Raw genomic sequence first — 26309 nt, 5'->3', positions numbered from 1 at the left:
AGGAGAGAGCATCCGTTTTCCAAGCTAGAGGGTGGCGAGTCCTTGTGCAGAACTTTTCCAGGTGATGATTTAGGTGGGAAGCAAAAAGATCTACGTCCGGTGTTCCCCATGTCCTTGTCAGTTGAGAGAAAATGTGAGGGTGCAACATCCATTCGTGTGGATCCATGAAATTTCTGCTCAGATTGTCCGCCAGTACATTGTCCTTGCCTGGTACAAACTGGGATTGTAAGTGTATCTTCAGGCTCAGGGATTTGTCCCAGGGAAGCAGTTAGTCTGCAGAGGGGATAAGAGTGAGTGCCTCCCTGCTTGTTTATGTACCACATGACAGTGGTGTTGTCTGTCCTTATTAGCAAATGTCCTTCTTGTAGTGATTTTTCGAAAGTCTCGATGGCATGTATTACTGCCAACATCTCCTTTTGGTTTATGTGCAGATGTCTATCCTTTGGCGACCATAGACCTTGAATACATCTGCCCTCCATGTGCGCCCCCCCCCATCCATGGTCTGAGGCTTCTGTTGTGATCATTTGGCCTGCTTGAGGTCTGTTGAAAGACATGCCTTTGTTTAGTTGACTGGCTTGAGCCCACCATAGAAATTCCTTCTGCAGGCATGGAATAAGTGGGATTATGTCCTCTAGGCTGTTGCTGTGTTGGTGTTGAGACCATAAGTTTTTTAAATACCATTGCAGCTTTCTCATATGAAGTCTTGCCAAAGGTATCAGAAGAATACAAGATGCCATGAAACCCAGGGCCTGCAGGATTTTCCTTGCAGTCAGCTGGGAAAGCTTTGCTAGGCCTTTGAAGTACTCTGGTAAATGCTGCTGTTTTTCCTCTGTGAGGTAGGCCATTTGTGTTTCCGTGTCCAGTTTGGCTCCTAGGAATGTAATCTGTTGGGATGGTAGTAATTTTGACTTTTGAATGTTGACTGTGTATCCCAAGGCCTGCAGTAGATGCATGACATAGTCCAAATTCCCTTTTAAGGTTTGTTTGTTATCTGCTTGTATGAGGCAGTCGTCCAAGTAGGGATATATTTGAATCCCCTGCTGTCTGCAGTGTGCCACTACTGATGCCAGGCATTTCGTGAACACTCTGGGCGCAGTAGACAAGCCAAACGGCAATGCTGAGAATTGATAATGCTCTGTTCCTGCAAGAAATCTGAGGTAACTTCTGCAGCTTTGTCTGATTGGGACATGCAGGTATGCCTCCTTGAGGTCCAGAGTGACCAGCCAAGACCCCTTGCCCAGCATGGGAAGAAGCTGCTGCAACGTCAGCATTTTGAACTTTGGCACAATGAGGAAAGTGTTTAGATTTGACAAGTCCAGTATGGGTCTCCATTTGTTTTCTTTTCTTGGAACAAGGAACAGTCTTGAATAAAATCCCTGGCCTTGCTCCTGAGGAGGAACCCTTTCTATTGCCTTTATACTTAATAGCTTGGAAACTTGTGAGAGTGCCTCTGCCCTTTGATGATGTGGCAGGTTTGGCATGCCTTGTCTTATTGGTAATGTGTGGAAGTGGAATCTGTAGCCTTTGTCTATCAAATCCAGAATCCAATTGTGTTTGGTTAAGATATGCCAGTTTGTGAGAATAAGGCTAATTTTCTGCCCAAAGGTGTTTCTCTTTGAACCTTTGTAGGCAGTACGAAAGTGAAGTCATTGCGATTGTCCCTGTGGTGCAGCTGAACTGTCTGAGCCACTTCTTTGATTTGGAGGTTGCCATTGGCGGCCCCTGTAAGATCCTCGATGTTGTCGTCTACCCCTGGTTCGTCTGCTTTTTCCCCTTTGAAACTTGTCAGAGCCGGGGAAGGACCAATTCTTTGAGGGCCAGTTTCTACTGAATCTGTGTGGCTGAACCTGAAGGAAATCCTTTACTGTCTGTACTGACTTTGCTTTTTCCTCTATGGATTTCAATACATCTTGTGCAGTAGCACCAAAAAGCTTTTCTTTCTCCAAAGGTGCATCCAGTAACTTTACTTTAACATGGTCAGGCAAAGATTGATCCTTCAACCAAGCATGTCTACGATACAGCCCCAGTCATAGCTGCCCTACATGAAGCTTCCAGTGCATCATAACCACACTGCAGAAAATGGTTATTAACCTGCTGAGTGTTATGTATATGATCCTGCAGTGCCTTTTTATCAATAGGCACAGAAGAGGCTACCTTTTTCTGTGAATCATCCAGGAGAAAATCTTGGTACTGAAACATGTGAAAAAGGCAGTTAAGAGACCTCATGGCTAGGGTAGTAGAGGTGTATACTTTTTTACCCGATCTCTCCAGGGACCTTGCTTCTCTGTCAGCTGGCAGTGGGTTTTTGGCAGAGGAGGAAGCCACTCCCTTGGGGCCCTGTGAAATAGTTTCTAGATCCACAGAGTGGGCCTTAAAAAGGTGCTTGTGAGTGTCAGGGACCCTATAATATCTGTCCGGCTTGACAGGAGCAGGAGGAAGAGAGTCAGGGTTGGCACTGGAGTCAGAGAAAACATCATCCAAAACATCCATAACTGGAGGGATAGCCAGAGGTCTTTGCTGGGGGAGCTTGAGGAAAGTCTAAGCCTTTTCCTGGAGTCAGAGAATTCCTGACCCTGCCATTGAAAATGTTCCCTCATGGAATGCAGAACTTCCCCAAATGAGAAATCCTCTGGAGGGGAGGCAGAGGGAATAGATTCCTCAGCATCAGAGTCCTCGTAGGCCTGGAAGGGTTCTTCTTGAGTGTCAGAGTGCTCAGAATCCCCAGAGGCTTCATCCGAGGAGAGGTCGTCCGCCTACTCAGTTCTAGGCCTTTTCTCTGCAGGTGGCTGAGAACCCCTGTCCGGATGAGGCTGAGACCCCCTGATAAGGGAAATAAGATCTGCAGCCAGAGACATGATCTGCTTATCAGAGGAAGGGGCCTGGGCAGGTTTAGGATGGGCCTTGGCCTGACTGGCGGCCTTAGCACGTGCAAAGGCCTTGATGAACATGGAAACATGAGGCCTAGCAGCCCCACGTGCAGGCGTTACCTTGTCCACAGGAATGGTGTCGGGTAGATCCAGAACTTCGGTTTCCGGAGGAAAATCAACAACCGGCACCGGAGAGGTCTCCGAGACCGAAGATCGTGTTAGCGCTGTGTCGTCGGCCTGGAGCGGTAGATTTACCACTTCCGAAGGAGCCGGAGCGCTAGTAGAGGGTTTAGGAGAAACATCGGTAGTGGACGCGGGCCGAGGATGTCGGTCCCGGTCTTTGCGTTTTTTAGCAGATTGGGTTTCGGATGTTCCGACGGCATGATATACGCAAAAGATTCACCGAAGTCCTCGGCGAATTCTGCCCGGCGCCTGAGAGTGCGCTTATTAAAGCAGGCACAGGCAGCACAGGCCGAGACGTCGTGGTCTGGGCCCAGGCAGAGAAAGCAGAGAGAATGGAAGTCCTTATGAGGTATTTGTTTACCACAAGACAAACAATTATTAACTTTCTCAATTTGTTCTGACATCGGCTGAGGCAAGAATAAATGTTCCCCAACGGGGTACTTAGCTTTTAGATGACTTCGGTACTGAAAACACAGGAGCTGACCGACTGGCACTTGCGAACTGCTTCTGCTTCGGGCACCGCGCGGCAAGAAAGACTGAAGAAGATGGCGTCGGCCGATGCCTTTATACTCCAGCCGCTGTGACGTCGGAGAGGAGGTGACACCAGCCGACGCCGGACCCAGACTTTGGAATTCGGCCGACCGAGGGCTGCCTGAGGCAGGACAACCCATATGTTATGACTGCAGTTGCATTCTTGAAGGACATCTGCTATCATTCCCCTGCATTAGGGAGGCCCTTTCTAGAGACCCATACGTCTGACCAGTCTGATATACAAAGCCACACAAAGACTTTTCATACAACTAATCAATCAGGACCACAGAAGGCCTCCAAACAATAGACCCATCTCTGTTTGGATTTGTCAAGGGCAGGTCATGCTTACTCAAGCTTATGGATTTGGTCACCAAAGCAATGGATGAAGGCAAAATATTAAGCACTGCATGTTCTGACCTGGCCAAAGCTTTTAAAAATTCACCACCCGGTCATAGTAGAAAAGCTAAATAAACTGGGACTAAACCTTTGTCAACCCGCTGGATTGCCAACTGGCTCATAGGTAAGATGCAGAATATTAAAATAGGGAAAGTTACCTCCACAAACAGACCAGTCACCACTGGAGTCGCCCAGATTCAGTGCTGGGACCTTTCCTGTCATCTACTTGAAGTAAAAGTGAATACCAGAGGGCTGACTAGGCCACTGAATCCCCAAATTACAGCCATCCTGCAGGAAGGTTTGCCCCAATTAACTGGTGCCAAAATCATGGACTAAAATTAAATACCAAAAAAGTGACTTATTGCATCCTTTGGGAAGTCAACTATCCCAGGGAACTACCACATTAACAATAAACCCCTAAAAGCTGACCCAACTGATCAGGATTTGTGAACTTATGTGGATAGAAGCTAACTTTTGACTAACACGTGCCCATTGCTGTAAGAAAGTCATTTGATACTGCACAACTTAAAGGAACTGTGTCTAGATCTAGGGATGTCACTGATCCCCTTTACTCGGCCCTCATTAAGCCAGTCATTGAATATATTGTTCCCTTTAGCATGTATCTGTCCAGACACATGTAACAAATGAACTGCCCACAGAGATAACTTACTAAAAGGATACAGGGCCTGAACAACACGTCTTACATAGTCAACTCAAAGCCTTGTCACAATATCTGGTATCCTACAGACTAAGTGGCGACCTAAGTTTGGCATACAAGGCATCTTCCATGTCAATACTGACGGATTTATTATATATCAAGTAACATGACACAGTCAAATGGCATCAGAAATACTCTGTCTAGGGATCGAAATATCTTCTGCCAACATCAACAGAATGGTTTGGAAGGACAGGCACACCTCTCATAGAGTCCACACAAAAGGTTCATCCCTGTCCAGACTCAAGTGCAACTTGAATCTATGAATGGGAAACTGACATTTTACCCTAGGCCTGCCCCCTGTATGGCTAATTGACAGAGGCAGACCCTAAATGCTTTATCAATGAAGACTGAAAAACTGAATAAGTAGAAAGTGCCCAACCTTGTTTTGAGGTTTTAAAACAATAAAAATTAGTTACCAAAACTCACACTCCTTATGTATCCTTAAAAGTGCCAACTGTGCACCCCCCCCCCCCCCAGTGATGCTACTTGTGGAATACTATAGTTTCTCCTTACTTACCAGCAATTTATCAAAATACTGAATGTCATCAGGTTTAAGAAACGGTAAATTGCCTGAAGGTTGGTCATTGACGCTCTTTAAGGTTCTGTCCTCAGTCTGCATGGTAAACCCGGTCATGCCTCCCAAGGGTGTTGGAGTTGCTGTCAATTTACGGGCCGGTGTGCGAATTGGGACATAACCAGCTGGAGGCGGAAGAACCTAATGAAACAGATTTAAAAAAAAATGATAAAAGATCAACTGCTTCTAAATATGCAAATCAAACTCTGCAAAGTATGCTATACTCTCTACTGTGTAGAAAGTATAAGAACTATTTTGTTAACCAAAGTTTTACATCACAGTAATATTTAATATTTTCATGTATGGCAATATTTTCCAGAACCAATGCATACCTTAAATTTCCATAACACAACCAAAAAATTCAGAATTTTGTTTCCTATGCTTAAAACCAATCTACAGGCTACAGGTAAGAGTCCAGAAAAGTTTACCTACACAAACAGCTTACCCGACTGTTCAGTAAAAACAGGAATGAATACTTCAATTCAAGTACCACTTTCAAAGTTCTAACAAGTTGTTCAGACTACTGAAACAGTTCTGAAGAAAGCAGGTAAGGGTGTGACCCTACTAAATATGGATTCCAGCTTGATCTATTCTTTTGTTACATGGTCATCAGTATGGGCAATGAAAAGATTATTCTGAAAATGCTGAAAGGAAAGGTTAAAAGGGCTACAACTTATCTACAATTTACAGCACTGCCTCCTTCACTGTTACAGCTTAAAAGACATAACAGCAAAGGTTCACTATATGGCAACCTGAAAAAAAAAGTATGAAAACCACCCCAAATTATTTAAAATTTGATGAAAAGGGCAAGGAGAGCATACTGTGAATAAATTAATTCCTTAATAAGCTGCAGTAAGAGACAATGAGTTCATATGAACATAAGTGACTAAACTGAAGTATACTGCTTGCCCTTAAGATTTCCAATAGACAAACAACCCTGTTTCGCACATCTGAAATGTACTACCGCTCTCCTAGGTTTTTCTAACCAGTAAATTGATCAAAATATTCATTTAACTTCTGCCTGCTTCTCAGTGCATTTGTCTCTGCCACAATCAGTACATCTACCTACACTTTGTAAAACAGCTGCATTAAGGTTTTCATAAATAGTGTAAAATCTTACCATAACCATAGATGTACTTCTCTTCCATATTACAGTATTCATGACCTTTGAGTTATCCTCGGCTTAGCTACCTAAACTTCTGGCCAGTATCAATGCAAGGTACATGGGATGTCAGAAGTTGGCCATAGGGTGTGTGGGACATAAAAGTGATGTCTGCATATACCTATCCTCAAAACTTAACTCCCCCAGTCCCAGGATAGCTGTACAAGTCCTGTGTCACCCAGCAAGGCATTCATACACACACACACACACACATATATGTATATATATATATATATATATATATATATATATATGTATATATATATATATATATATATATATATATTTATATATATATATATATATCAATAACACTGTCAGTTAACCGGCACCCATGGGGATTGGTAGATGCCAGGTAACTGTAGTTGTAGTTTCTGGTTGCTTAAGAGTTATGATTAAAAGCAGGCCTTTAGTTTTTGGTTGCTTAAGAGAGTTACTATTAAAAGCAGGCCTGAATAAATACTGTATCCAGTAATATTTGTTTGGTTTTACTTGTTCTCAGGTTGGGGAGAGAAGGAATTTATTCCTATCTTCCATTTTAAAACTAAAAAATGTAAGGTATGTTTCTGCTGGGAGAAAAAAGGCAGCACATGAAAATTGTACTATATTTCTTCAATTTTTTTTTTGCCAGTTGCTTGAGTTCCTGTTAACTGAGTTTAGTGTTTAGGGAGGTAGGGATAGAATGCTGTAACATAGTTAAGATTTTACACAACTATTCTTTGTCCTTCTATTCCCGTGTTTCAGTATTCACAACCTTTGGGTGAGTGCCAAAGCTCAAAGGGAAGAGGAGTATGATATGGAACTGTTTTCCAGGACCCTTGCAGGACTGCTCTAGCAAACCCTGCTCTGGACCTGGAAATATGGTGTAGTTTGTAGTGTTTGGTGAAGGTATGGACAGATATCCAGGTAATTGCCTCAAGAATGAATGTGTCTAGCCCTTTGAAGAAGGCTCCAGATGAGGCCATGGCTCTAATGGAATGAGCTTTAATTTTTGAGGTTAAAGGTTTGCCACGGCAGGTATAACAAAAGGAGATGACCCTGGAAATCCAGGCAGAAATAAGCTGTTTTGTCATCGCTGCTCCCAGAGCTCTGGGGTGAAAGGAGAAAAAAGTACAGTTGTGTACACTTACCACAAATGTAGATGTACGAGTGTATTCACTGTTGCAGTCATCACTTTTGGGTTATTTGCTTGAAGTAGCCCTCAGTCGGCCTGATTATCAAAGTCTTGGGCCCTGCGTCGGTTGCTGTCTCATCTTCCATGACGTCAGGTAGTCAGGGGTATAAAGCATGCAGCCGACGACATTACATCAGTTTTTCTTGCCCCAGATGTCAGGTGCCCCCTAATGGGAAGCAATTAAATATATACACAAGGTTATACCTCCAACAAAAAAGCAAATACACCAAAATACTTTTAAGCATAGTAAAAAGGAATAGATGTACAGCCAAAAGAAGTCAGGGGGCAGGAGGGAGGGTAACCAGGACTGCAACAGTGAATACACTCAAACATTTACATTTATGTTAAGTGTACAAAACTGTACTATGGTTCTTCGTGTTTTACTGTTGCAGTCATCACTTTTGGGTAGATTCCCAAAGCCAAGGATGGGAGGAGGAATTTAGACAGCATTAGGACCAGCTATAAGGCCCTGCAAGATTGCAGTGGCAAAACCAGCTCTGGATTTAGAGAAAATTGGCAAATGGTAATGTTTGGTGAAAGTATGAACAGAACTCCAGGTAGCAGCTTCTAGGATGTCTCTGGTAGGTATACTTCTGAGAAAGGCTGCAGAGGTAGATGCAGCCCTGGTTGAATGTGGTCTTAACCCCTGTGGGATAGGTTTTCCACGGTGTTTACATCAGAAATTAATGCAATGGCCTATCCATTTGAAAAAGCCTTCCCCTCTGCCCCTGCAGAAAATGCCACCAGCAGCTGTTCAGATTTCCTGAAAGGTTTAGTCCTGTCCAAGTAAAATCTAAGTTGTCTGTGCACATCTAAGGAGTGCAGTATCCGTTCCCCTTTGTTCTGTGGATTAGAAAAGAAAGCTGGCAAATGAATGGACTGATTAAGAGCCACACTGGATACTACCTTAGGCATGAAAGAGGGATTGGTCCTGAGGGACACCCTGTCCGCATGAAAGATGATGAAAGGCGCCACTGCCATAAGGACCTGTAATTCAGGCACCCTTCTTGCAGAAGTGATGGCTAAAAGGCTGTTTTCCAAGAAAGGAATTTCAACTCTGCATTTGCAGCGGGCCCAAAAAGAAGTAGAGTAAGTTTTTCCAATACAGAGTTAAGGTCCCAGGCTGGAGTAGGGGCTCTACTGGGTGGTATTAAGTTTTTGGCCCCTATGAGGAACTGCTTGAGCAGTGGATGAGAGAAGAGGGGTGGGTTCTGTGTTGTAATTAGCTGAAATGTTTGAGTCATGAATTTTGATGGAAGAAAAGGAAAGGCCCTTGTGAAGCATCTCAGTTAAGTATTGAAGAATCTGAAGTAAATTGAGCGCTGCTGTGCCCATCCCCTGAGTTTGGTTCCAAGAACAGAATCTTTTCCATTTTTCAGCATAAGATTTTCTAGTACTAGGCCTCCTTTTCTCCAGAATGACAGCCAACACTTGTTTACTGAGGGATGGTAACCAAGTGTTCAGGCAATTAGCCAGGCTGCCAGGTTCAGGTTTGAAGCTGAGGGTGCAGAATCTGGCCCCTTCTGCTGGGACAGCAGGGTAGGGGTCTACGGCAGGTGCCATGGTGTCAGCAGTGACACACTGCGCAAGAGGGGGTACCAGAGTTAGCGTGGCCAATCTGGTGCAATCCGCATTGTCCTTGGTTTGTCCTGTTTGATCTTTAGCAATACCTTGGAAAGGAGAGGCAGAGGAGGAAAGGCATAAACTGACAGATTTTTCTAGGTGAAGGACAGGGCATCCACTTTCCAAGCTTGTTTGTGGGAGTCCTTGTACAGAATTTGTCCAATTGGCAGTTCTGTGGGGAGGCAAATAGGTCTATCTCTGGGCTCCCCCATTTGTTTATCAACATGTTGAATTGTCTTAGGTTCCAGTTTCCACTTGTGTGTGTCCATGAGATTTCTGCTTAGTTAGTCTGCCAGTGTATTTAGCTTTCCTTTCAGGAATTGAGCCTGTAGGTGCACTTGGTAGCTCAAGGCTGTGTTCCACAGAGCCATGGCTAGTCTGCAGAGAGGGTATGAGTGGGTTCCCCCCTGCTTGTTTAAGTACCACATAACAGTGGTGTTGTCCGTCTTTACCATTAATTGTCCTGGAAGAATGTGGTCCTTAAAGGCGGTCAGAGCATTCTGTACAGCTAACATTTCTTCTTGACTGATATGCAGGTGCATCTGACTCGGGTTCCATTTGCCCTGAATGTACTGCCCTGCCAAGTGAGCCCCCCATGCATAGTCTGATGCATCTGTTGTTAGGGTTTGGACAGCAGGGCATAGAGTGAATGGCAGTCCCTTGTTTTGGTGGCAGGCCTTTGCCCACCAAAGGAACTCTAACTGTAGGCAAGGTATGTTAGGAATCATTGCTTCTAGATCCTGAGAATCTTGACAACATAGGCTTTTTAGATACCACTGTAGTTTCCTCATATGCAGTCTTGCATATGGAATTAGGAGAATGCAGGAGGCCATAAACCCCAAGGCTTGCAGTATTTGTCTTGCAGATAGCAAGGTCTTTGTGGTCATTAGTCTGAAGTAAGCTGTCAAATGAACTTGTTTCTCTGGCGTAAAGAAAGCCATCTGGGAAGTTGTGTTCAAGCTTGCTCCCAGGAATACAATTTGTTGGCAGGGTACCAGATGTGACTTCTTTTTGTTTATGGTGTACCCCAGACAAGTTAGCACTTTTTGTACAAATGCCAGATGCTTCAATACTATGTCCTGGCTTTCTGCCTGAATTAGACAATCATCCAGGTATGGGTATATTTGAATATTTCTTTGCCTGCAAAATGCAATGACTTCAGCTAGGCACTTTGTGAATACCCTGGGCGAAGTAAATAAGCCAAAGGGCAGTGCAGAGAACTGACAGTGCATGAACCCTGCTTTGAATCATAGGCATCTTCTGCAAGACTCCCTGACTGGGATATGCAGGTAGGCTTCTTTTAAATCCAGTGTTGCCAACCAGGCATCCTTGCCTAGCATAGGAAGCAACTGGTGAAGAATTAGCATCTTGAATTTTGGGATCACCAAAAATGTGTTTAGGATAGAGAGATCCAGGATAGGATGCCAGGAGTCGTCTTTTCTGGGCACCAGGAAAAGTCTTGAGTAGAAACCTTGCCCCTTTCCTCTTCTGGGACAGTTTGAATAGCCCTTATACTTAGAGTGTGAACTTGCTTTTGAGCCTCTGCCCACTGATTTATGGGTAGATCTGGCCAACCGTTTGGGGTTGGTAAAGTGTGGAAGTGGAATCTGTATCCTGGAGAAACTATATTTAAAACCCATTTGTCCTGGGTAATGAGTTCCCAGTTTTTTGCCTAGAGAGCAATCTTTCCCCCTAAAGGAACAGTCAGCTGAGAAGGGCTTGGAAGTGTTCAAGTCAAGTCATTGAGACAGTTTACCATAGGGTGGAGTCTTACTACTCCCTGCTTTGGAAGTGGGACCCCCCCCCCCACTGCTTAGTCCTGTGCGCACCATGGGACTGAAGCCTGAGTGTTCTGCTGGTTCTGGGTTTGGACTGAGAAGGCTTGGTTAGTGGCAGGAAAGGACCAGTTCTTAGAGGGCCTATGCCTACTAAATCTTGGAGGCTGGACTTGCAGGAACTCTTAACAGTTTGCATAGATTTAGCTTTTCCCTTCATCTTTTTAAGTACTACTTCTGCTTTGCTACCAAACATGTGGTCCTGGTTTAATGGAGCATCCAGCAATTTTGCTTTAACATGATCTGGAAAAGAGTACTCCTTAAGCCAAGCATGCTTTTTAAGTACAGACTCTGTAACAGCCACCCTGCAAGATGCCTCTATTGAATCAAAACCACACTGCAAAGTATGTTTTCCAACTTGTTCAGCAGACTGCATTAAATCCTGTAATTCCTTATTTTCAGCAGTCAGGAATCATCACCATTTTCTGTTTAAGCATTCCAATAATATGTTGTTGATACTTTAACATATGAAACGAGCTGTTTAAGGCCCTAATGGCCAAGGTTGCAGAAGTGTATACTTTCTTATCCCATCTATCCAGCGCCCTGGAATCTCTATCAGACGGGGTAGGATTTTTGGCAGTAGTAGCCTTAATGCCCTTGGGTCCCTGTGAAATGGTCTCAGGAGCTGCATTAGGTTTTTTAAAGAGGAACTTGTGAGAATTCGGAAGCCTGTAATATCTATCTGGTTTTCTGTGAGCAGGAGGTAAGGAGTCAGGGGCCAAGCTAGACTCCGAAAAGGCATTAACTATGTCCAGTCCAGTGGGAATAGCTAAAGGCCTGTGTTGGGGCAGGAGTAAGACAACCCTAAGCCTCTTTTTAGAATCAGAGTAATCCTGGCTTTCCAGCGAAAATGCTCCCTAAGAGTATGCAAAGTTTCGCCAAAAGAGAAATCCTCTGGAGGGGAAGCAGAGGGAATAGTGTCCTCTGCATCAGAATCCTCACGGCAAATCCTGGTTATCAGAGGAAGCAGAAATTTCAGAATCTTGATCAGAAGAATCATAAGCAAATTCAGCTTTAGGTCTTTTAGAGGGGGAAGGTTGGCTTCCCCTGATTAAAGTAATAAGGTCTTCAGCCATTCTTATTTGTTTTTTAGGCATAGAGGCCTGACCATGCAGTCTGGGCGTCGGTTTTCTAGGCATGGATCAAGTCTTAGGCCTTGAAGATGATGGCGTCAGTTTAATATGCAAGTCAATAGGCCTGAATACACCCTCAGAAGTCGGTGCCTACACAGTGGCTCCAGACCCATCCAAGGTAGAGACATCCGCAGGTTCCACAGTTGAAGCATCTCGCGGCATACTGGACTCCGAATGGGTCTCAGTAGAGGTCTGCGAATCTGAAGTGGCGGTTATCAGGGGCTGCGTAAGTGCCTCAATGACTACCGATGAACTGGAGACTAGCTTAGGAGAGGCGTCGTCGGCAGCTTTGGACCTAGGCGACCTGTCTCTGCCTTTAACTTTGCATTTTTCTGGAGTGTCAGTAGTTGGGTGGCTTACCAAAGTCATATCTGGATAATTGAACTGAGTACCAAAATATTTAGAAGCGTAAATATACCGATGACAAATAGTTTGTTGTTTAAATAAGGCACAAAACAGACAGCGAGGTATGTCGTGGTCAGGGCCTAGGCAAGGAATACAGTTCAAATGAAAATCTTTATGAGGCATTTGTTTACCACAAGAAATACAATTACTGACTTTTACTGACATCGGTTTAGAGCAAGAAAATGTTTCCCCAACGGGGTACTTAGCTTTAGTTGAAGACTTCGGTTTTGAAACTCGAAAACAAATATTTCAGGAGTCGGCCGACTGGCACCTGCAAACTGCTCTGCTTAGGGCATCGCACGTCAATAAAGACTGATGCAATGGCGTTGGCTGCATGCTTTATACCCGTGACATCATGGAAGATGAAACAGCAACGGATGCAGGACCCAAGACTTTGATAATCAGGCCGACTGAGGGCTACTGCAAGCAGATAACCCAAAAGTGATGAGTGCAACAGTGAAAAACTATGAACATCAATTGTTCTGATCTCCAAAGGGACCTGGTCTTGTCAAGATAAAATCTTAGTTGTCTGTGAACATCAAGGGAATGCAGGACTCTGTCACTGTCACTCTACGGATGTGGAAAAAAGGTGGGGAGGTGAATACATTGGTTCAAGGATAGTTCATTGACCACCTTAAGCATGAAGGACAGGTTGGTCCTTAGGGTCACTCCATCCTTGTGGAAGATTAGGAAAGGTGGGGTGGCCATGAGAGCCTGGAGCTCTGACACTCTCGTCTGATATCTGGGCAACCAAAAGCACAGTTGTCCAAGTACAGTATTTTACCGAGGCTTTTGATGCTGGTTCAAAGGGAGCAACATTGTGCTTCTCTAAAATGTAGTTTAAGTCCCATGGGGGTGGAAATGGCCTCCTGGGGGCCTGAGGTGCAGTATTCCCTTAAGGAATAACTTCAATGGAAGTTGGGGGGTGGGGGGGGGGGGCAAGAGAAGGGTCAACAAGACAGAGAAGCCGAAATAGCAGCTAAGTAGGCCTTAGAAGAATAAGCCAGCCCTGCTTGCACCACAACACACACACACACACACACACACACACACACACACACACACACACACACACACACACACAGAAAACAGCATTAAAGGGACATCTTGAAATGGGTCTAGCTGTCTTTGAAGACACCAAAAGGAGAATCTTTTTCATTTGGACAAATAAGATCTCTTAGGATTGGGTTTCCTGGTCTCCTGCAGGACATTAAGCATGTCCTCAGTGTAAAGGTGTCAAAGGGATCAAAGCTCACACCCACTGGGTTAGGTTCAGAGATTCCAAGTGGGGATGGATTAGGGATCTATTTTCCTGTGTGAAACAGTCCACTCTGAGGTAACTTGTGATGATTGCCCCTGGCTAAATGCAGAAGGAAGGGGAACCAATGCAGTTTTGGCCAAAAGTGAGTCACCAAGAAGATTTTTGGTTTGTCCTGCTGAATTTTCAACAGGACTTTTTGTAGGAGAAGGAAGGGGGGAATGCATAAAGAAACCTCCCCTTCCATGAGACAGAAAAAGCGTCCGTTGCCCTTGCTAGGGGGCTGGGTGTGCCCTGGTACAAAAGAGTGGAATTTGTCTGTTAAGAGGAGAGGCAAACAGATCCATTTGTGGTGTACTCCACTTGTGCACTATGTCCAGGAATGGTTCCCCTTCACATGACCAAAGTTCTGTAAACTCGAAATTCATAAGCCCGAAACCAGAATCTCGAATTTACAAAACCTTGAAAATGAGAAGGGGAACTAAAAAAAAAAAAATAAAACGGACACCTTTCTAATGTTTTTGCAGGGAGGGGGGTCTTTGCCCCCCCTGCACCCCCCATGTGGGAGGCTGTGCCCCCCACACCCCCTAACTTAAATATTCCTACTCTGAGATCGCACTACAGCGAGGACAGGGAAATCTTCCGGTTTACGCTATATGCGTAAGCGCAAACTGTAAGATTTCCCTGTCCTCCGCTATAGTGCTGTCACGGAGCATTTAGATTTAACTGTGAGGATGCAGGGGGACCTTGCCCCTTGCAAAAAGGTAAGTCAACTTTTTTTTTTTTTTTAAAGCTCTAAACTTCCCATTCACAATTTCGAGTGAATGGAAGTTCGAGATTCTGGGCTCGAGCTTATGGGTTTCGAGCTTCCATTCATTCGATCTTGTGAAGGGGAACCCCAGGAACACATCCCTGTGTAGCATCCATGTGTGGGATTGTGACATGGACCTGCTCAAGCTGTCTGCCTGAGTGTTCTGAGCTGAGGGAATGTAGACCGCCTGCAGGGTGACTCCATGTTGGCTGTAAGTTCCCAAGCCTGGAGTGCAATTCAGATTTTGTTCCCCCATTTGTTCACATACCAGAGAATTGTAGTGGTGTCTGTGAACATCAGAGGGCCATGCTTCAGAATGTGTTGGGAGACCCCTCAGAGCCAGGATGATAGCCCTCATTTCTCTGATGCTGATATGCTCCCGCTTGAAGGGGCCTGTCCATGTTCCTTGTACCTTCAAGCTGCCCATAGCAGCCCCCCAACCCAGGTCTGAAGCATCTGTGTACATCTCCTGGACTGGGGTGAGGAACTGTAATGGAAGTCCTAATCCAACCACCAAAGGATCTCCTTCCTTAGGCATGGTAGGAAGGGAATGTTGTGGTCCAAAGGGTGGGTGTAGTGGGTCCATGTGGACCTCAGGTACCACCCGAAGTTCTCATGTGGAGTCTTGCCAGTGACAACATGGGTATTGTGAAGGCCATATGTCCTAGGAGTCAGACACAGTCTAGCTGTCATATCAAAGGTGTGGAGGACATGCAAGTATGGTTTCCACCTTTTGTGGTGGAAGGAATACCCTCATGACATCTGTCTTTATTCTGCACCCCATGAAAATTTGGTCCTGGGAGGAGTTTAGTTTGGACTTGGGAAAACTGATGTTGAACCCCAGGGACTGCAGGATAGAGATGACATTTTGGAGATGGATATGAAGGAAGTGGAGCAACCTGTCTGGATCAGGAGTTCGTCCAGGTATGGAAAAATCTGAATCTCTTGGACCCTGCAAAATGCTAACACTGGAGTCAGATACTTGGTGAATACCCCTGGGGCAGTAGATAGTCCAAAGAGCAAGGCGGAGAACTGAAAATGTGAGGAACCCACACAGAATTGTAAATACTTCCTGTGGTTGGCCCTTGTGGGAATATGTAGATAGGCATATTTGATGCCCAAAGTGGCCAGACATGCCGGAGGCTTTAGCAGGGAGAAGAAAGTCTGGAGTGCAAGCATGCAAAAAGTGGGTAGTTGTAGAAAAAGGTTGAGATGGGAAAGATCTAGTATGGGTCTCCATGGGCCATCTTTCCTTGGAACTAGGAAAAGTCTGGAGTAAAAGCCCTTTCCCTTTTCTGAGAGAGGGACAGGTTGGAGAGTCCCTTGAGCAGAGAGGCTAAGACTGTCTGGAATAGGGGGAGCTGGTCCTTCAGTGGTTGCGGAATGCCTCTTAAGGAGGGAGGAATAATCCAAATCATGAAGTAACCCTTTTCTATAACAGACCAAACCCACTTGTCTGAGGTAATGCTTTGCCAGATGGGAAGACAGTGACAGTGTCTTTGGGATAGGGGAATGGAATCCGGAGGAGGTGAAGGGTAAAGCAGGTAGTCACAGAGTAGCTGCCCTGTCCTAAAACTGAAGTTTCTGAACTTGAGTCTGAACAGGCCTGGAAGGAAGCTGCTGCTTCCTGGAGTTCTTTTTGCTCCTAGAATGAGGGGTAGGAGCAGAATGCTACCTGATGAACTGCATTTTGCTGGGATAATTCCTATAGTATTTAGGGACTGGAAACACAAATGCTTTACGTCTTGTAATTCCTTCCCCTTTTGCTGAAGAGTTTTGAATATCTCTGCCACTTCAGCGACAAAAAGGGCAGAATTGTCCAGGAGTGCATCCAGAAGTTTAGTCCTAATATCATAAGGAAGAGGTTGGAGTCTCATCAAGAATACCTTATAACCACCAAGGCAGAAGCTGCCGATATGGCAGAGGCCTCTGCAGCATTATAGCTGCAACCCAGAGCGTCTCGTCACTTGAGAGGACAAGGAGATGAGGCTAGACATTTCATCCTTAGAAGGCGCGTCTGGGAGATCAGCCAAAAGTTTAGAAACCTGGAACAAAAGGGCCAGGGAGTACTTAGACATGTGTCTGGTAGTTAACAGACCTAAAAGCCAAAGTAGAAGTGTATACTTTTTTGCCAATGCTTTCCATGGTCTTAATGTCCTTATCAGTGGGAAGAACAGAGGTGGAGGGAAGTAATCTGGAAGGTTTGTCTGGAGAGACTGAAACAGTGTCAGGGTCTGCAACAGGGCATTTAATCAGAAATGTGGCCTCTTCTGGGACCTTATAAAACCTGCCAAGTCTTCTAAGAGCTGGTGCTTGGGAATCAGAGTTCTTAGAGGCTGCACTGAAGGTGTCCAAAAAGTCTTGTAAGACTGGACGGACAGTAGACGGTGAAGGGTGTAAATTTGTAAGAGTTCATAATACCGTTTTTGAAATTCGGACATTTCAAAAGAATCCCATTTTAAAAACTCTCTCACGGGGAAGCATACCCAGTCCTCTGAAGAGAAATCAGAAGAGTCCTCAGCTTCAAGAGGAAGATGGTCTTCAGTCTGAGGCCTAGGACTGATAACTGGATGTGCAGCCTGAGGGAGAAGCATACATAAAAGGTCTAAGGGCCATAAAGGCATTACATAAGCTATGAGAGAAAGCTTGCCAATCAGGCAGGCTTCTGGAAGTGGAAAGACTTGTCTTTTGTTTCCTTTTTAATCAAAAGGTAGGCCTGGAGGGCGTAGGGCCTAAGGGGAGCCTAGGTACAAACTGTTCTAAAGCAATGGAAGGATGGGTCTAGGTGGTCATTGCGAGCTGAGGTTCCCCCTCATCATCGGCGCTAGACGTCTGCAAAACCTCCATGGACGTTCTTTCAGCCCTAGGTTGTGTGATCTCCCATATGGTACTCACTGTATCCAACTCGTCTGGTTCTGTACATTCCTCCAGGAGAATATCACCCACGGGGGGGCATCAGGCAGAGGTGGTGCAGCAGTAGGTTCAGGCCTGGAAACTTTCGCCTTCTTTTTTGGGGGCTTGAAGGTCTAACCGGATGGGCCTTCCATCACCAGAGCCAGACGTTTGAGACTTGGTTTTGTAAGTAGATGTTTAGTGTGTGGAGATGGCTGAGAAGTCTCTTCGGAATGAAGGCCTCACAAATTTTGCAGGTTTTATGGTCATGGTTGGGCCCTAGCCAGAAAAAGCAGAGGTCATGAGCATTCTTATGGGGGATCTGATGTCCGCACCTATACTTTCTTTTCCCAGATGACATGAACCTAAGCAGGGATGGAGTGACCAAAAAAGAGAAGAAAATGGCTCCAATGGAGTACTTATCTTTAAATTCAAAGATTTGGCAGCAGAGACGGCAGAAGAGCCGACATCTGGCGGGCAGGGAAATACTGAGGAAAGGTACATGCAGACATCACTTTTATGACCCACGTACCACATGGCCAACGTCAGATGTCTCACGTACCTTCCAGTGACTAAAGCATTTGTATACTGGACGAATGTTCGGGTAGCTAAGCAGACAATAACCCAAAGGTTATGGGCACTGCAACATGGGGTTAGAAGGACATCAGTAGACAGTCAAGTAACAATTACTGCTGTAATACATTAATGGTATCTAGCTAATCACACAACAGCAGTAATTAAGGTAAAGGTGGCCTGCCAAAGAGAGAAAGTAAGCAGGAACCTGATCATATGGAGTGCACACTCCACATACTCTCACACTTCTTTCAAGACAAAGGTCACCCAACAATCTACTACAGTAAAATACCTAAAATGACTTAAGAGGTGTAACAGGAGCCACCAGCCCACCACTTAATGATTAACACAAAACACACCAATACCCTTCACTAACACAATGTGAAAAGTCAGCACTGGGACTGTAACACAAACAATGCAGAAACTTCAGTTATTACTTAATCCAAAACAGACATATCCATACAGAAAGGAAAGGTTGGGTAAGGTGCAAGGTGTCTCCAGGGAGAAAAAAATCACATCAGTCCAGTACACACGGTTAAGATGAGCAAGCAAAACTGCAACATCTGTTCCTTGTAAGGATCACTGCTGCAATGCATTCATAAATGAAAGATCCTAGTAGTAAAGATCTCTGACCCCAAACCTAGGCAGACTACAAGAGAGACAGTCAATTACAGTTCTCGACGATATTCACTGTATAGTAGTGCTATGAAAGTATGTGGCGAGAGCTGCATGCACCAGCCTCAAATGTCATGAGCAGAAAAATTCCAAGAAAGCTACAGAAATGGCAGTTGGATTGTAGTGTGCTTTCTCCAGTCTCTGTAAAGACTTCTTCTTAAATGTTAACACAAAATATAATTAAATATGGAAATGGTCTACATAGATTTTTATTTTTATTTATTTATTTTACATTTGTTGACTGGGATAGTCCAACTGGAGCCATGTCAATTTTCAGTGGAGGCCCGGGGATATAAGCTCAGAGTTATCAGATACAATAATACAAGTAAAACAAGAGTACATAAGTAGTATTACCAAAGAATACATAGGCAGACATGAGATGCACCTGGTTATAGTCAGGAGAAAATTAACAAAAAATAGTTAGTTGGGTTATTCACATTCATGTTGAGAGTTACCCGGGCTTGTTGCAGTGGCAAAGCCAGTTAAATGCCATATGATGTTTGAGTTTAGCTTTAAATTGTCCTAGGGAGGAGAGCAAAGTAACATCACCTGGAAGTAAGTTCCAGGCTCTGCCTGCAGCATTAGCAAAGAGGGCATCTCCAGCAGTGTTGTTGATTTTGATTGTCTGAATTAAAAGTTTGTTCGAGGATCGAAGCAGTCTTGGATTGTTGTGGGGGGGGTGATAATATTTTGAAGGGCTGGTGTGTTACCTGGGGGTTATAGAGGATTTTGTTAACCATGCTCAGCAGGTTATATTGGATGAGACTGGGAAGTTCTAGCCACCCAAGCTGTTTTAGGTTGATGCAGTGGTGTGTTTTAAAAGACATTCCAGTGGCAAACCTGGCAATATGATTGTAACAGGTTTGCAGTATATTTAGTACAGATTTGTTTAGATTGGAGAGAAGGGAGGAGGTGTATAAAAGTGTTGAGAGTAGATGAGAGTGAGCTATAGCCATCTTAGCTGTAGGGGTTAAGGAAGGCTTTTATTCTATACAGTGATCCAAGTTTTTTATTGATGTTCTTGATTGTTTGATTTACATGTAGGTCAAACTTTAGGTTATTGTCAATAATGACACCTAGTAATTTTGTAGAGGGGTCAGGGGAAATTATTGTCCCATCTTTTGCATTTATGGTAAAGGTGAAGGCGGCAGACCTATGAGTTGGAGGGAATAACAGCATTTCAGTTTTTTTGGGATTTAGTAAAAATCTACGTTCAGACAGCCAATTTTCTATGGTATTAAGGTGGACTGGGTAGCGACCCTCAGGTCTGTGGGAGAAGTAGCTGAGCAAATTAGGGTGGAGTCATCAGCGTATTGGATACAGCTGACGTTTGATATGACTGCATGCAAGTCATTAATAAAGATGGAAAACAGTAGGGGCCCTAATATGGAGCCTTGTGGTACTCCCAAGGATGTTTGGTAATAGATTAGAGAGCTTGTTCTGCCATAGGACAGCCTGTTGTCTTCCATTAAGGTAGGATGTAAACCAAAGAAGGGCTTTAGTATCAAGGTGGAAAGTTTGCAAGGTGTGAACCAGAAGTTGGTGATCAACCATGTCAAATGCCTTGGAATGATCCAAGAATAGGGCAGGGGATATGTGATTATTGTTACAGTTATTGTTTATGGTATTAGTAAAAGCCATTAATGCTGAGGTTGTGTTTTGGTGTGGACAAAAACCATGCTGGGTATCCGTCATGAGATGATTTTGGATTAGGTGGTTTATAAATTTTTCCATAATCTTTGCAAGTGAAGAAAGTATAGCTATAGGTCTATAATTGGAGAATTCCATAGAGGAACCTCCTTTATGTAGTGGGATTACGTAGGATGTTTTCCAGATGGTGGGAATGGTAGCTTCTGCTATGGTACGATTGATTAGTATCGATATAGGATAGGCAATGGCATCAGCTGATTTTTGAAGGTACTCAGCGGGGAGTTGGTCAGTGGAGAGAGTGTGGTAGTTTTAATTTTTTGATCAAGTTATGGATAAATGATGTGGACACTGGTTGGAAGGAGAACGAGAGTCGGTTTTTAGAGGTAGAAGTATCAGGGGCAGGGGAGCTAGAAGGTAACTGTCTGGCTAGGGCTTGAATTGTTTCAGAAAAGAAATGATTAAAACTGTCAGAGACCTCCTCTGAGGATTTATCAATGGTGGCAGCAGGGATAGGTGTAGATTTACCAGGGAGACGTAGATTGTTCAGCCCTGCCCAGAACTTCCGAAGATTGTCCTTGTTGGTTGTCTGTAAATTACAGTAGTATTGTTTTTTGTCCTGTAGAATACACTTTTTTTGTTTCATTCCCAGCATACCTATATTTAACATGATCATTGGGGGGTCTTTTGTGGAATGCCATTGAGCCCATAGTTTGTTTCTGCTGGTAATTTTTAGTCTTGTCTCTTTAGATAGCCATGGTGCAGTTCTTGCTCTTGTACGTTTTGAGCAGGCAGGTGCATGTATATCAAGAATTCCAAGAAATCTGTTGTTAAAATAGGCAACTGCCTCCTCTAAGGGTAGGTGTTTTAGCATGGACCAATTACAAGAGCTAAGTCCCAGTTAGAATTTATCAGGGTCAAAGTTTCTTTTGCTCTTGACTTTTCTGAGTAGGGGTTGTTGTGGGGTAATGGCTTTATCCTTAACTATGTAAGTGAGAAGATGGTCACTTAGATCATCGGGGAGGGTACCAGCAGTGTACAGTTGGGGGTTACTATTTACGAGTACCCAGTCGAGTATGCTATCTTTTTGGTTGGGATAACCTAGCCTGGTAGGGGTGGTAATGGTGTGTTTAAATGCATGCAAGTTGATGTGGGTAGAAGGGGATTCTTTGGAACAAGAGCCCCAGTCGATGTTATAGTCTCCTAGTATTAGTGTTTCTTGGGGGTAGTGACAAGACAGCCAGTGAAGCGTGTCTTCAAGTGTGGCTATATTACCTGGGGGAATATACATACAGATGATGTTGATGCTTTTACTTTTGTTAAGTTGCAATCTGGTGGCAATAATCTCCAAGTTATTGATCTGAGGTGGTTGAATAACATCTATGGTCACATTCTATTCAGATTTATAGAGTACAGCCACCCCTCCCCCTTTCCTGGAAGCACGATCCAGCCTGTGTATATTATACCCGGGTGGTAGCACTTCATTGTCAGTAGTGTTAGGTTTTAACCAGGTCTCAGACAGAAAACATCAGGGGAGTAGACAGCCAGGATGGCATGCAGTTCGTGTACCTTATTATTAATGTTCCTAATATTAAGATGACAGACGAGGAGAGAGTTAGTTGGTCTACTGGTTATAGTTTTGTGCCTTGGGTTACAGGTCGAGAGGGTAATTGTATCGTGGTGGATGGGCCTGGATTTGGGTGAATGTCACCACTGAGTACAAGACTAGGCCTATACTCAGTGATAAGCCGCAGGAGTTTGTTTAAAAGTTTGTAGTAGTGTCTGGATCTAGATCTAATGTGCTATGTACAGATGCTAGTCTGATCCACTTCGCTGGCACACAAAAATAGAAACAGCTGGTCAGAATTCACTACTTGTCAAAGTTCTGCAGCAGTACTGAAGTTGGCAATGCAGAATTATGGTATGTAGAATCCTTCCTCTATTTTGCGGATGGAGTATTTAAAAAAAAAAAAATATATATATATATATATATATATATATATATATATATATATATATATATATATATACACACACATATATATATAATATATATATATATATATATATATATATATATATATACACACATGCACACATATATTTAACAAAGTTATGTATTCACCATAATGTTCCATCTGAGTAGTTATACTTCATTTTTCTGCAACCTGTGGGTATACGGATCCGTATCGGATCCGAGCCGGCAACTTTTTTCTAGCATCTGCTCCAAGCTCAGAGTGCCTCCCCTTACCCATAATGCCCTACCATCTCCCATCTTACCTCAGATCAAGTTTGCTGCAACTAACAATATACATGCAACTCAACCCAATAAACCAACCCTGAAAACAGGATAAGGTCCAGGGAACGGAGGGAGGGAATGTTGCAGGAAAATGAAGTATAACTACTCAGATGGAACGTTATGGTGAGTACGTAACTTCTTTATCTGAAGTAGTCAACTTCATTTTATCTGCAACCTGTGGGACAGAGTCCCCAGCTACTCCGATCCTGTGAGGCCCTTATAGAAGGATATTCCTGAGCACCGCAGAGCCAAAGGATGCTCTACCCCTCAAAATCAGATCCAATTTGTAATGGGAAATGAAGGTATGTGAATTGGCCCATGTCGCTGCTGCACAAATATCGTCCAAAGGTACCGTGGACCAAAAAGCAGCAGAAGTCGCCATGGACCTGGTAGAGTGAGCCTTAACTATACCAGGAGGAGATAAACCTTTTGCTTCGTAGGCATGTGAAATGCAAAGAGTGATCCATCTGGCTAAAGAAATTTTAGAAATAGCTTTTCCCATAAACGCTTTGGAAAAGGAAACAAACAATTGGTCAGTCTTGCAGAAAGACTTCGTTCTATGAAGATAAAAACAAAGTTGTCTATGAACATCTAACAAATGGAGTTTGTATTCCCCTTTATTTTGGAAGTTGGGAGAGAAAACGGGCAGATTAATGGACTGGTTTATGTTTGCTTCAGATGCCACTTTAGGTAAGAAGGAAGGGTTAGTATGGAGGGAGACCCTATCCTTATGGAAGACCAAATACAGAGGCACGGCAGACAGAGCTTGAAGCTCAGAAACTCTCCTAGCCGATGTGATGGCGACTAGGAAAGCGGTCTTCCAGGACAAAATTTTTTAAGTCCACCGAAGCTGCAGGTTCGAAAGGAGGAGCCACCAATGCCTGTAAAACAAAAGTAAGGTCCCAAGGAGGTACAGAATCCTTGACAAGGGGCCGTAACAGAAATGTACCTTTAAGAAAAGCCTTACACAGCCTAGAGGAGGCTAAGGCCATGTTGTCTTCACCAACGTGAAAACTGGAAATGGCTGCCAATTGTACTTTCACTGTGGAGGAACTAGCTCCTTGCTGCAAGATACCAGACAGGAAGTCCAACACCACTAGAAAAGGGGCTGTAAAGCCCAAATGGAAAAGCGTTTCCATTTACTGCAATAAATTTTCCTAGTGGAGTCTTTAAGAGAGGCCACCAGAATGGATTTTACCTGGGATGAAACAATGGGAGTCCTGGCAATTAACGGAACTGGAGCAACCAAGCTGTTAGCTTGAGGCTGCCCAGATCGGGCCGACGTGTCCCCAACAGATGGGAAATTAGATCCGGGCAGGGATCCAGAACCCACGGGGGAGCTAAGAGATGAGACCAAAGGAATGGGAACCAAACCTGACGAGGCCAGAACGGGACGAGGATCACTTTGCAACGTAGTCGGCAAGCTTTCTGAAGAAACTTCGGAATGAGAGGTAAAGGTGGATAAGCATACAGAAGCCCGGGGGGCCAAGCATGGACTAGGGCGTCTCTGGGGACTACCCTTGGTGAGGGAATCAGAGCGAAGAACTCGCTGCACTTCGCGCTGGAAGGAGATGCGAAGAGATCGCAGCAAAGCTGACCCTATGCAAGGAAAATCTCCTCCGCTACTGACCGTTTCAGAGACCACTATTAAGGCATCAGAATGGCCCGACAATCTGTCCGCTAAATGTTAAAGCACCCAAGGATGTACGTTGCTATCAGAAACCGACCAGTGGAATTCGCCCATTCCCACATTCTCATGGCCTCGTGACAGAGGGTAGGATCAGGTTCGCTCCTGCTTGTTGATATACCAGACGACCGACATGTTGTCTGACTGAATTTCAATCAATCCGAGAGGGAGGACTATGTGAAAGGCTTCCAACGCTAAAAGCACTGCCCTCATCTCTAGAACATTTATGTGCAAACTGGTCTCTGCCTGCGACCAAGTGCCTTGGACTGTCCTTCCCGAACAGTGCCCCCCCCACCCGAGTTGGGAGGCATCTGTGGTCACTGTGGTTTGGACTAGAGGTGATGCAAAGGGGTGTCCTTTTGATATCTCCGGTGAAGTTAACCACCAAAGAAGAGATGTCCTGCAGACGTGACTGATCTTGATCGAAAATTCCATGGGCAGATCTAGCCAAGACCACTGAACAGCCAGAGTCCACTGAAGAAACCGCATGTGAAGGCACGCATAAGGAAGAACAGATATGGCGGCAGCCATGGAGCCCAGAGCCCGGACAACCTCGCTCGCCTTTGAAGACTTGGAGTTCGCTACCTGAGCTATGTGGCACCTGAGATGTAGAATCCTGTCTGGAGTTAGGAATACCTTTATCTGCAAAGTGTCTAACCGTGCCCCAATGAAGTCTAGAACTTGTACTGGTTGCAAATGGGATTTGTGAACATTGACTAATTCCCAGTAGCTCTGCTAACCAAATAAAAATAATCTTGGGCCAGACACAAGTAATGCTTGTTGGGCGCAGCGAAGAGCCAGTCATCCAGGTATGGAAACACCTGAATACCCTGAAGCCTCATGTGAGCCGCTACAACTGCCATTACCTTGAACACCCTGGGGGCTGTGGTGAGACCAAAGGGTAGGGCTCTGAACTGAAAATGACTAGCTCCCAGCCGGAAGCGCAGAAACCTCCTGGAGCTTCTTTGTATTTTGATGTGGTAGTAAGCATCCTGAAGGTCTAATGAGCACATCCAGTCGCACTCTCTGAGATGAGGTAGAATGGACTGTAGGGTGACCATCCGGAATTTCTGTTTGGCTACCAACAGGTTTAATGTTGACAGGTCTAGAATGGGCCTGAGGTCCCCCGTCTTTTTTGGCACCAAAAAAAACCTTGAGTAGACGCCTAATCCGGACTGATCAGGGGAGGGCCTTTTCGATGGCTCGTTTGAGAAGCAGCTTTGAAACCTCTAGAGCTACGGCCTCCCTGTGAGCGGGTGGACATCCGGGAGGTGTTTTGTAATATTTGGAGGGGCAACAAAAGGAATAGAGTAACCTCTGGATATTATCTGAAGAACCCAGCGATCTGTCGTAATGGACTCCCATGCCACTGGGTGTAAGGACAATCGTCCCCAGACTGCCTCCAGAGTAGGACAGTTGGGCAACCCCTCAGGGCTGCTGACCGGGTCTATCAGAGAAAGGTTTCCTAGACCCGAAATTCCTGGGACCCCCCTCTACCTATTGGCAGGCGTCGATCCTGTCCCCCCCGCCTCTGGGGAACAGCTGTCCTGAGAATCCCGGGAAAACTGAGATTTTCGGAACCACATCTTCTTCTGCCCTCTGATTCCTAGAGAAGGACCGCTGAGGGTTAGAGAAGTGGACTCTGACAGCAGACAAAGTCTTCCTGTCCTTTTCGCTCTGCACAAGTGTGTCACATACTGTCTTTCCAAAAAGGGAAGAACTGTCGTACAGAGCGTTGATAAACGACGCCTTGAAAGGGTCCACGAACTGACACAATCTGAGCCAGGCATGACGCCTCATGGCTATGCCTGTCCCAGCCGCCCTAGCTGCTCCTCCTGTGGCATGGGAAAGCAGCAGCATAAATGT

At 44.7% G+C, this 26309-nt stretch overlaps 1 protein-coding gene across 1 annotated transcript in view; it reads right to left on the bottom strand.

Moving 5' to 3' along the window:
- The window catches only part of SF3B1 (splicing factor 3b subunit 1), a 1956191-nt gene that overhangs the window by 1521981 nt on the left and 407901 nt on the right, over nucleotides 1-26309 (bottom strand). Inside the window, exon 4 of the mRNA XM_044060306.1 lies at nucleotides 5213-5410. Coding sequence (XP_043916241.1) covers nucleotides 5213-5410 — 198 coding nt within the window. The remainder of the gene's footprint in view (nucleotides 1-5212; nucleotides 5411-26309) is intronic.

Source organism: Protopterus annectens, chromosome 2.part0 (genome assembly GCF_019279795.1).
Source record: "Protopterus annectens isolate FY-2018-M chromosome 2.part0, PAN1.0, whole genome shotgun sequence".
Taxonomy (NCBI): Eukaryota; Metazoa; Chordata; order Ceratodontiformes; family Protopteridae; genus Protopterus; species Protopterus annectens.
Note: the sequence above shows the minus strand (reverse complement) of the source record. Positions and strands in the feature narration are given on the sequence as shown.